Source organism: Oncorhynchus clarkii, chromosome 18, assembly GCF_045791955.1.
Source record: "Oncorhynchus clarkii lewisi isolate Uvic-CL-2024 chromosome 18, UVic_Ocla_1.0, whole genome shotgun sequence".
NCBI classification, from domain to species: Eukaryota; Metazoa; Chordata; class Actinopteri; order Salmoniformes; family Salmonidae; genus Oncorhynchus; species Oncorhynchus clarkii.
Genome location: NC_092164.1, coordinates 55939415 through 55951458, shown reverse-complemented (window position 1 = coordinate 55951458; position 12044 = coordinate 55939415). Strand labels below are relative to the sequence as shown.

Sequence of the window (12044 nt, the reverse complement as noted above, 5' to 3'; positions counted from 1 at the left end):
TTTCTGGGTATCTGTAGAGCACATTGTGACAATTGCTGATGTAAAAAGGACTTTCGAAAAATAAATATGATTTGATTTGAAACCTAGCATGCAAGACTATCAGTATGCTCTCTGGTTACGGTGTTTAATGTGCTAGTACAGTAATTACTGTCATGATAAATGACAGTTTTGTTAGTTCAAGTCCATAGAGATAGAAAACTCTATTGCCCAAAAGCCTGTTTTAGCATGGGCAGCGCCATTGAGGACTTTCACCATTTTGAAGTAGTCAACTGGGTGGGACTTCCTATGGGTTAAGGAAGGATCACATAATTCCATCCAGGTCACCAGGAGCCAATTAATTATACTCTTGAGCAAATATTCCATTACTGCAGGTATATCGCCAACCTTGGCTTTATACCAGTTCAAACAACACACTCTAGGTGGCAGTGTGCACCCTTTAAGTTTGTTTGCCAACTCATAGAAGTAGTAGAAGTGGAGATGGCCTTCAATGGCACTGGCCGTGCTCTCACAAATGCCATAATTGGACAGATACAATGATGCAATGTCTATGCTAGTCGGAAATAGGAAGTCGGAAATAGGAAACTAGTCGGAAATAGGAAACTCTGATGTCGGAAACATTTAACTGCTTGTAGTTATACACGTGCTGCGTTCAACGATTCAGAAAGTCTGACATTTTGGAGTTTCCTAGTTCCAACTAGCATATGTTCAAGTCTCATCCGCTTGACCTACATGTCTGAGATTTCATGGGAAATGTAGTTTTTTCGTGTGTAACCTGTTTAATGTTCTGTTCTTCCTGTGCCTGGCGGAACTCCTGTTCGATCTCATTGAAGAGACCCACCTCCTCACAGTTACGCAGGAAACGGGTCGGCGTTGGGGTCTGGTCTGATCACACATAGCACAGAGAGAGCAAACAGACGTTAAGCATCAAACAGATATCATAACAACCATGATATTGCTACATTTACATTGTAGTCATTTATCCTGAGCGACTCACAGGAGCAAATTAGGGTTGAGTGCCTCGCTCAAGGGCACATCAACAGATTTTTCACCTAGTTGGTCCAGGGATTCTGGCCCAATGCTCTTAACCACTAGGCATATGGAAGTACACAGATAGGTTTTGGTTGTGGCAGAGACTGATCTAAACCAGCACCTCAGGCAGTTTACAGCTGGCATGGTTTCAACATCACTGGAACTATGTTCAACTTGTTTTGTGTAGCCTTCCCTACACCACCATGACAGCCTTCCCAGTCACAGGCCCAGGAGCAGATCACTAGGCTTTAGGGTGATGGTTCCCCTAGCCACTGATTTTGGGTCAGTTTTGCATCTTCCTCACTAATGGCTATGGGGAAGCTGATCCTATATCTGTACTTAGGGGAAACTTCACCCAAGAGCGATCACCATAGTAACCAAGATAAGATCAGACAGAGACTGATTCTCTCACCTATAGTCTAAACTATCAGGGTTGAAAGGCTGCGAGGTCAGGAATCAAGAGTCACAAGCTCGGCACTCCTTTGTTTTGACAGGAGATTTCCTCCAGGAGGGCTGAGTGTCTACAGGCCCCTGCAGGATAGAACCTGACTGGTGTGGGTCAAGGGTCAACAGAGATGTTTAAGTCCAGAGAGACAGACAGCCGTTGCCACGGTAACAGACAGACCAGGTCTTCGTCTGGCCTGCACGATTGAGAGTGTGTTTTTGTCTGAGGCTGAGCCTTGGCCACCAGTGCTCTAGTCTGCTGTGGATCGACTGTTCTCTTCTCGTCTCTGTATGTGCTGCAAATACTATAGTATCTTACCACTACTGGTTATCAATACAAGTCATCAGTATACTGTACTGTTCTCTACGTCATCGTTTTTTCATCAACCACAGAAGAGGTTACACGCACATGCAAAGACGTAAACACACACACACACACAGACGAGCATGAATACACATGCTCACACACACATGCATACACACACACACATGGTCAAATACACACGGACACACAGGCCTGAACCAGACAACACTACGCTTGAGTGACAGACAGTCGGTCAGAGAGGTGAAGGGGGAAGGGAGGCAGGAGAGAGGAGAGGGGGAGGGATAAGACTTATCAGAACACTTCTACCGATCGGAAGGGACGAGAAATATTATCATACCAGTCAGACACACAAACTCTACACTAAAAAATCCTGACAGACTGAGAACATTAGTGAAACCCAAATAAAGAACTCTGGGTAATAAGTTAATACGGGTGAAACATGGGGACGGAGAACGAGAGAACGAAAGAGTCAGGGTGAAACATGGGGACGGAGAACGAGAGAACGAAAGAGTCACGGTGAAACATGGGGACGGAGAACGAGAGAACGAAAGAGTCAGGGTGAAACAGAAAAGGAAAAAGAGGGAATCTATGGCATTGGAGGTTAACCTTGACTGGAAACAGAATAGAAATAATCATCATTACAAAGCTAATGTCCTCTCTATGCTGTCTACATCTATACATGTTCTTCTCACCTGCGAGGGGATCAGCCTTGGTGGAGGAGAACTTGAGGGTCATCTCATGCTTGTGTCTGTGGATCATCAGGTGGTCTTCTGTTTGGAACCGCTGTATGGGGCGAAGAGCGAGAGAGATCAACTTAGCATGCTCACTAAAACATTGATTTATGGAATGACTTGTTAAGTGGCATAGATTTATGAAATCTGACTTATGATAAAATAAGATTATTAGATATCAAATCATCATGCAGTGAGGAGATTGTTTACGAGAGTTCCCCACACACACACCTGCGAGCAGCCAGGAGCGCTGCACCTATATGGCCGGTCCTGTTCATCATTCATCTCTATTACAAACCTACAGTCAGAAAGACAAGAGGAGAGACAAACACACAGTCAGAGAGACAAGAGGAGAGACAACCCCACAGTCAGAGAGACAAACACACAGTCAGAGAGACAAACACACAGTCAGAGAGACAAACACACAGTCAGAGAGACAAGAGGAGAGACAAACCCACAGTCAGAGAGACAAGAGGAGAGACAAACACACAGTCAGAGAGACAAGAGGAGAGACAAACCCAAAGTCAGAGAGACAAGAGGAGAGACAAACCCAAAGTCAGAGAGACAAGAGGAGAGACAAACACACAGTCAGAGAGACAAGAGGAGAGACAAACCCACAGTCAGAGAGACAAGAGGAGAGACAAACCCACAGTCAGAGAGACAAGAGGAGAGGCAAACCTACAGTCAGAGAGACAAGAGGGGAGACAAACCCACAGTCAGAGAGACAAGAGGAGAGACAAACCCACAGTCAGAGAGACAAGAGGAGAGACAAACCCACAGTCAGAGAGACAAGAGGAGAGACAAACCCACAGTCAGAGAGACAAGAGGAGAGACAAACCCACAGTCAGAGAGACAAGAGGAGAGACAAACACAAATGGTCAGCATTTTAAGAGTGACTTAAAGTCAGCAACAATCTGGACATCCTTTTGGTTTAAGATCAAGTCAGATCCGATCTGACATAATCAAATCCGAATAACACTGACTATACAGTATATACAGTATACACGACTAATACAACTTGAAACCAATCCAATTCTAGCAGTAGTGGCCCATACCCACTGATGAAGGATGACTGTTGGGACGGAACCTTATCTCAAAGACAACGATCCAGTCAGGGTCACTGTGAGTGTGACACAACGTAGGGCCCTGAGTTTTTCCCAATCAGTGTGTGATAGAGAAGATTCAGGGCATCATTTTCATAGTGCAAAAGAATTGTACAAACTGCAAAAAATACCATAAACCTCATTATAATCTGCCGGCTTGATTTAATTAGAAACTTTTCTTCAACATTGTGCCTTATAAACAGACACAAATGGCTGTTAATATGTCTACTGAATGACACTCTACTCTCAGGTAGAGGTGGGCGTTATGGACAAAAATAACACTTTACCTGACACCCAGCGTCATAACACGCTAGGAAATGGTCATAATCATGTCAAAATGTCATGACAGCTGACATAACTTGTCATAACACTGTCATGACCCATATATTTACACCTGTTGTGACATGTATTGTGTTATTTTATGGCTGGTTATGACATTATGACATCATCAGTCTTGTCCTGCTCATGAAATCTGCTCCTGCCTTCATCCCAGTCATCAGAAACAGAGCATTGGGGTAGGTACATGTCTAACATCATCAATGTGTGTGCAATTACAATGTCATTTCATATGGTCAATTTCAGAAAATGTTATATAACATAAGCATACTGTTGACAAGTCATCTATGGTGTAATGGAATGTGTTGCCCTGTGTGGTAGGTTTTGTGGGTTTTGAAACTTATTTAGGTGTCATAACCAGACATAAAATAACGCAATAAATGTCACAACAGGTGTAAATATGTATGTCATGACAGTGTTATGACCATATTATGACAGGTTATGACAAGTTATATCTGCTGTTCTGACATTACGACATGGTTACGACCATGTCATAACGTGTTATGGCGCTGGGTGTCAACTGTTAACCAAAAATTCATATTGCGATTAATTGCCTGAATTGATGCTTTAATAATAAATAGAAGGATAAGTTTATAACATTAATGTGCACAACTGTTCTTTAAATGATACTTTCAACTACTACTACTAGATTGATGGTTGTAGCCAATCGCCAATATTAGCAAACTTCTTTCATTTCAAACTTCACATTTCTCTAGTATAGGCTACTTATCGCAATGATATGAACAGCACATCTCTTGACTTGAGATGTGATTCAAGTTTAAGTAGACTGTAGACCTATGCTGTCTTTCTCTTTGTTAGAGAGCACTCAAGAAGTCCCATTTCTGAACAACACAAGCATTGAAACTTGAGGAAGACTTGTGAGAGATTTGAGAGTTAGGGACAGAGGGTTCATGCTAACCCCAAGCTGACCCCTACCTCAGCAGTGAAATTAAGATGGAGGGGGGGGGGGGAAGTTGATGGGGGTAATTATAAACTATTAGAAATGCTAGCTCTTCATTTTCCACTGAGACCAGGATCTAGTGAACTCTGACACGCCAGACATTCCTCATGGCCGTGTCGAATGCGTCCCATGGCCCAGGGCTCTGGTCAAACGTCGTGCACTATATAGGTAATAGGGTGCCATTTGGGATGCAGACAGAGGTGTGTCTGAGTCAGGACACATATTTTCAGGAGAGCTGATGCCTGGGTCTTATGAGGAGAGCTGGGTTGGTTGGTTGGAAAACTCTTCAAAGGTGTTCCTCTGAGAAGGCTGCTCTTGTCAACTGTAGAAAGACAACAGAAAGACACCCACACATTATGCTGCCAATTGTCATCTTTATTGACAATGTTTTGATCCACAACCATCTTTGCAATGTCCCTTTATATCAAGGCAATTATCGTTTCAGCTTGAGCTCTTTATGACCTTAGTCTCTCTAGCCTTGAAGATGGAGTCCTTAACGGTCAAACTGCCACGTCCGTTTCTGATATTACAACAACAAGGACTGCAAACAACCAACTCTGTTTTTTTCCTCTGACATCATTGCATGTGCGATAGAACAGCAGCATATGTACTGCCATTTTTAACCTTGATGCTCCTCAGCTCTGCTTCATCAACAAAACAATAACATTGGCTGTGGGGAGGACAGTGGCGCTGTTTCCCCTACTGTGGATTCCACCTTTAAACATCAGTGACCATGATGACCAGCCCTGCGCATGGATGCAGAATACACCGGTCGTCGGTTGGCCATAGAGGTTAGCCACCATACTTGTCATTCAGCCACATTACAGAGGTCACTAAGGCAACTATTTCCATGATGAAATGTGATTCATCACTCCAGAGAACGTGTTTCCACTACTCCAGAGTCCAATGGTGGCAAGCTTTACACCACTCCGGCTGACGCTTGGCATTGCGCATGGTGATCTTAGGCTTGTGTGCAGCTGCTCGGCCATGGAAACCCATTTCATTAAGCTCCCAACGAACAGTTATTGTGCTGAGGTTGGTTCCAGAGGCAGTTTGGTACTTGTTAGGCAGTGTTGCAATGAAGGACAGATGAGATTTAGGCGCTTCAGCACTCGGTGGTCCTGTTCTGTGAGCTTGTGTGGCCTACCACTTCGCATCTGAGCCATTGTTGCTCCTAGAAGTTTCCACTTCACAATAACAGCACTTACAGATGACAGGGGAAGCTCTAGCAGGGCAGAAATTTGACGAACTGACTTGTTGGAAAGGTGGCATCCTATGACGGTGCCACGTTAAAAGTCACTAAAGCTCCTGGGTGGCGCAGTGGTCTAAGGCACTAGCTGTTCCACCAGAGACTCTGGGTTCGAGTCCAGGCTCTGTCGCAGCCTGGCCGCGACTGGGAGGTCAATGGGGCGATGCACAATTGGCCTAGCGTCGCCCGGGTTAGGGAGGGTTTGGCCGGTAGGGATATCCTTGTCTCATCGCGCACCAGCGACTCCTGAGGCGGGCTGGGCGCAGTGCACGCTGACCAGGTCGCTAGGTGTACGGTGTTTCCTCCGACACATTGGTGCGGCTGGCTTCCGGGTTGGATGCGCATTGTGTCTAGAAGCAGTGCGGCTTGGTTGGGTTGTGTTTCGGAGGACGCATGGCTCTCTACCTTCGTCTCTCCCGAGCCTGTACGGGAGTTGTAGCGATGAGACAAGACAGTAACTACTAACAGTTGGATACCACGAAATTGGTATCTTAAATTTATACACCTGTCAGCAACAATTGTTTGGCTGAAATAGCTGAATCCACTAATTTGAAGGGGTGTCCACATACTTTTGTATATAAAGTGTACACACACTTCACTGAGGTAGGTTTAGCCTGAGAGAGTGGGGATATTTTATTTATATTGTATTTAACCTTTATTTAACTAGGCAGTTAAGAACAAATTCTTATTTACAATGACGGCCTAGCCCTGTCAAACCTTAACCCGGACGACGCTGGGCCGATTGTGCGTTGCGCTATGGGACTCCCAATCACGGCCGGGTGTGACACAGCCTGGAATCGACCAGGGTCTGTAGTGACACCTCTAGCCCTGAGATGCAGTGTCTTAGACCGATGGGAGCCAAAGTGGCGTTTTGGTTGAGGGGGGATATATGGACACACTCACACTAATGTTCAAGTTATGAGGGAGAGGAGAGAAAAGGGGGAGGAGGGGTTGAGAGATATAAAAGGTGAGTGACAGAGAGAGGATGAGGGGTATAGAGAGATTTACAGAGTGACAGAGAGAGGATGAGGGGTATAGAGAGATTTACAGAGTGACAGAGAGAGGATGAGGGGTACAGAGAGATTTACAGAGTGACCGAGAGAGGATGAGGGGTATAGAGAGATTTACAGAGTGACAGAGAGAGGATGAGGGGTATAGAGAGATTTACAGAGTGACAGAGAGAGGATGAGGGGTATAGAGAAATTTACAGAGTGACCGAGAGAGGATGAGGGGTATAGAGAGATTTACAGAGTGACAGAGAGAGGATGAGGGGTATGGAGAAATTTACAGAGTGACAGAGAGAGGATGCGGGGTACAGAGAGATTTAAAGAGTGACAGAGAGAGGATGAGGGGTACAGAGAGATTTACAGAGTGACCGAGAGAGGATGAGGGGTATAGAGAGATTTACAGAGTGACAGAGAGAGGATGAGGGGTATAGAGAGATTTACAGAGTGACAGAGAGAGGATGAGGGGTATAGAGAAATTTACAGAGTGACCGAGAGAGGATGAGGGGTATAGAGAGATTTACAGAGTGACAGAGAGAGGATGAGGGGTATAGAGAGATTTACAGAGTGACAGAGAGAGGATGAGGGGTACAGAGAGATTTACAGAGTGACAGAGAGAGGATGAGGGGTATGGAGAAATTTACAGAGTGACAGAGAGAGGATGCGGGGTACAGAGAGATTTAAAGAGTGACAGATAGAGGATGAGGAGTACAGAGAGATTTACAGAGTGACAGAGAGAGGATGAGGGGTACAGAGAGATTTACAGAGTGACAGAGAGAGGATGAGGGATATAGAGAGATTTACAGAGTGACAGAGAGAGGATGAGGGGTGAAAGCTATGATACTTTTTTGATGTCACTTTTTTTTATTTTTTAGCCTTGAGACAATTGGACATAGATTGTGTTGTGTGCCATTCAGAGCGTGAATGGGCAAGAAAAAATATTTAAGTGCATCTTAACAGGGTATGGTAGTAGATGCCAGGCGCACCGGTTTGTGTCAAGAACTGCAACACTCCTGGGTTTTTCACGCTCAACAGTTTCCGTGTGTATCAAGAATGGTCCACCAACCAAAGGACATCCAGCCACCTTGACACAACTGTGGGACAAATTGGAGTCAACATGGGCCAGCATCCCTATGGGACACTTGACACCTTGTGAGTCCATGCCCCAACAAACTGAGGCTCAATTCTATATAAGGAAGGTGTGTGAGTGACTGACAGAGAGGAGGAGGTGTAGAGATATGAAAGGTGAGTGACTGACAGAGATGAGGAGGGTAGAGATATAAAAGGTGAATGACTGACAGAGAGAGATGAGGAGGTGTAGAGATATAAAAGGTGAGTGACTGACAGAGAGAGGGGAGGAGGTGTAGAGATATGAAAGGTGAGTGACTGACAGAGAGGAGGAGGTGTAGAGATATGAAAGGTGAGTGACTGACAGAGAGAGAGGAGGAGGTGTAGAGATATGAAAGGTGAGAGACTGACAGAGAGAGAGGAGGAGGTGTAGAGATATGAAAGGTGAGTGACTGACAGAGAGAGAGGAGGAGGTGTAGAGATATGAAAGGTGAGAGACTGACTAAGAGAGATGAGGAGGTGTAGAGATATGAAAGGTGAGTGACTGACAGAGAGAGAGGAGGAGGTGTAGAGATATGAAAGGTGAGTGACTGACAGAGAGAGAGGAGGAGGTGTAGAGATATGAAAGGTGAGTGACTGACAGAGAGAGAGGAGGAGGTGTAGAGATATGAAAGGTGAGTGACTGACAGAGAGAGAGGAGGAGGTGTAGAGATATGAAAGGTGAGTGACTGACAGAGAGAGAGGAGGAGGTGTAGAGATATGAAAGGTGAGAGACTGACTAAAAGAGATGAGGAGGTGTAGAGATATGAAAGGTGAATGACTGACAGAGAGAGAGGAGGTGTAGAGATATGAAAGGTGAGAGACTGACTAAGAGAGATGAAGAGGTGTAGAGATATGAAAGGTGAATGACTGACAGAGAGAGAGGAGGAGGGTAGGGATAGAAAAGGTGAGTGACTGACAGAGAGAGGAGGAGGTGTAGAGATATGAAAGGTGAGTGACTGACAGAGAGGAGGAGGGGAGAGATATAAAAGGTGAGTGACTGACAGAGAGGAGGAGGTGTGGAGATATGAAAGGTGAGAGACTGACTAAGAGAGATGAGGAGGTGTGGAGATATGAAAGGTGAGAGACTGACTAAGAGAGATGAGGAGGTGTAGAGATATGAAAGGTGAGAGACTGACAGAGAGGAGGAGGTGTGGAGATATGAAAGGTGAGAGACTGACAGAGAGAGAGGAGGAGGTGTAGAGATATGAAAGGTGAGTGACTGACAGAGAGAGAGGAGGAGGTGTAGAGATATGAAAGGTGAGTGACTGACAGAGAGAGAGGAGGAGGTGTAGAGATATGAAAGGTGAGTGACTGACAGAGAGGAGGAGGTGTAGAGATATGAAAGGTGAATGACTGACAGAGAGAGATGAGGAGGTGTAGAGATATGAAAGGTGAGTGACTGACAGAGAGGAGGAGGTGTATAGATATGAAAGGTGAGTGACTGACAGAGAGGAGGAGGTGTAGAGATATGAAAGGTGACTGACTGACAGAGAGGAGGAGGTGTAGAGATATAAAAGGTGAGTGACTGACAGAGAGGAGGAGGTGTAGAGATATGAAAGGTGAGTGACTGACTGAGAGGAGGAGGTGTAGAGATATGAAAGGTGAGAGACTGACAGAGAGAGATGAGGAGGTGTAGAGATATAAAAGGTGAGTGACTGACAGAGAGATGAGGAGGTGTAGAGATATAAAAGGTGAGTGACTGACAGAGAGGAGGAGGTGTAGAGATATGAAAGGTGAGTGACTGACAGAGAGAGAGGAGGAGGTGTAGAGATATGAAATGTGAGAGACTGACAGAGAGAGAGGAGGAGGTGTAGAGATATGAAAGGTGAGAGACTGACAGAGAGATGAGGAGGTGTAGCGATATAAAAGGTGAGTGACTGACAGAGAGATGAGGAGGTGTAGAGATATAAAAGGTGACTGACAGAGAGAGAGGAGGAGGTGTAGAGATATGAAATGTGAGAGACTGACAGAGAGAGAGGATAAGGTGTAGAGATATAAAAGGTGAGATACTGACAGAGAGAGGGGAGGAGGTGTAGAGATATAAAAGGTGAGTGACTGACAGAGAGAGAGGAGGAGGTGTAGAGATATGAAAGGTGAGTGACTGACAGAGAGAGGGGAGGAGGTGTAGAGATATGAAAGGTGAGTGACTGACAGAGAGGAGGAGGTGTAGAGATATGAAAGGTGAATGACTGACAGAGAGAGATGAGGAGGTGTAGAGATATGAAAGGCGAGTGACTGACAGAGAGGAGGAGGTGTATAGATATGAAAGGTGAGTGACTGACAGAGAGGAGGTGTAGAGATATGAAAGGTGAGTGACTGACAGAGAGGAGGAGGTGTAGAGATATGAAAGGTGAGAGACTGACAGAGAGAGATGAGGAGATGTAGAGATATAAAAGGTGAGTGACTGACAGAGAGAGGGGAGGAGGTGTAGAGATATAAAAGGTGAGAGACTGACAGAGAGAGGGGAGGAGGTGTAGAGATATTAAAGGTGAGTGACTGACAGAGAGAGAGGAGGAGGTGTAGAGATATAAAAGGTGAGTGACTGACAGAGAGAGAGGAGGAGGTGTAGAGATATAAAAGGTGAGAGACTGACAGAGAGAGGGGAGGAGGTGTAGAGATATAAAAGGTGAGAGACTGACAGAGAGAGGGGAGGAGGCGTAGAGATATAAAAGGTGAGAGACTGACAGAGAGAGGGGAGGAGGTGTAGAGATATTAAAGGTGAGTGACTGACAGAGAGAGAGGAGGAGGTGTAGAGATATAAAAGGTGAGTGACTGACAGAGAGAGAGGAGGAGGTGTAGAGATATAAAAGGTGAGAGACTGACAGAGAGAGGGGAGGAGGTGTAGAGATATTAAAGGTGAGTGACTGACAGAGAGAGAGGAGGAGGTGTAGAGATATAAAAGGTGAGAGACTGACAGAGAGAGGGGAGGAGGTGTAGAGATATAAAAGGTGAGTGACTGACAGAGAGAGAGGAGGAGGTGTAGAGATATAAAAGGTGAGAGACTGACAGAGAGAGGGGAGGAGGTGTAGAGATATAAAAAGGTGAGAGACTGACAGAGAGAGGGGAGGAGGTGTAGAGATATAAAAAGGTGAGAGACTGACATAGAGAGAGGAGGAGGTGTAGAGATATAAAAGGTGAGAGACTGACAGAGAGAGGGGAGGAGGTGTAGAGATATAAAAAGGTGAGAGACTGACAGAGAGAGGGGAGGAGGTGTAGAGATATAAAAGGTGAGAGACTGACAGAGAGATGAGGAGGTGTAGAGATATAAAAGGTGAGAGACTGACAGAGAGAGGGGAGGAGGTGTAGAGATATAAAAAGGTGAGAGACTGACAGAGAGGAGGAGGTGTAGAGATATAAAAGGTGAGAGACTGACATAGAGAGAGGAGGAGGTGTAGAGATATAGAAGGTGAGAGACTGACATAGAGAGGGGAGGAGGTGTAGAGATATAAAAAGGTGAGAGACTGACAGAGAGGAGGAGGTGTAGAGATATAAAAAGGTGAGAGACTGACAGAGAGAGAGGAGGAGGTGTAGAGATATAAAAGGTGAGAGACTGACATAGAGAGGGGAGGAGGTGTAGAGATATAAAAAGGTGAGAGACTGACAGAGAGGAGGAGGTGTAGAGATATAAAAAGGTGAGAGACTGACAGAGAGAGAGGAGGAGGTGTAGAGATATAAAAGGTGAGAGACTGACAGAGAGAGGGGAGGAGGTGTAGAGATATAAAAGGTGAGTGACTGACAGAGAGAGAGGAGGA

At 45.3% G+C, this 12044-nt stretch overlaps 1 protein-coding gene across 2 annotated transcripts in view; it reads right to left on the bottom strand.

Annotated features, from left to right (window-relative positions):
* The window catches only part of LOC139373728 (cyclic AMP-responsive element-binding protein 5-like), a 37133-nt gene that overhangs the window by 14269 nt on the left and 10820 nt on the right, over positions 1-12044 (bottom strand). For both annotated transcript variants that reach the window (XM_071114632.1, XM_071114633.1), the window contains exons 2-4: positions 2761-2827; positions 2491-2581; positions 773-882 (exon numbers count right to left, since the gene is read on the bottom strand). In XM_071114632.1, coding sequence (XP_070970733.1) covers positions 773-882; positions 2491-2581; positions 2761-2814 — 255 coding nt within the window. In that variant the 5' untranslated portion in view covers positions 2815-2827. The remainder of the gene's footprint in view (positions 1-772; positions 883-2490; positions 2582-2760; positions 2828-12044) is intronic.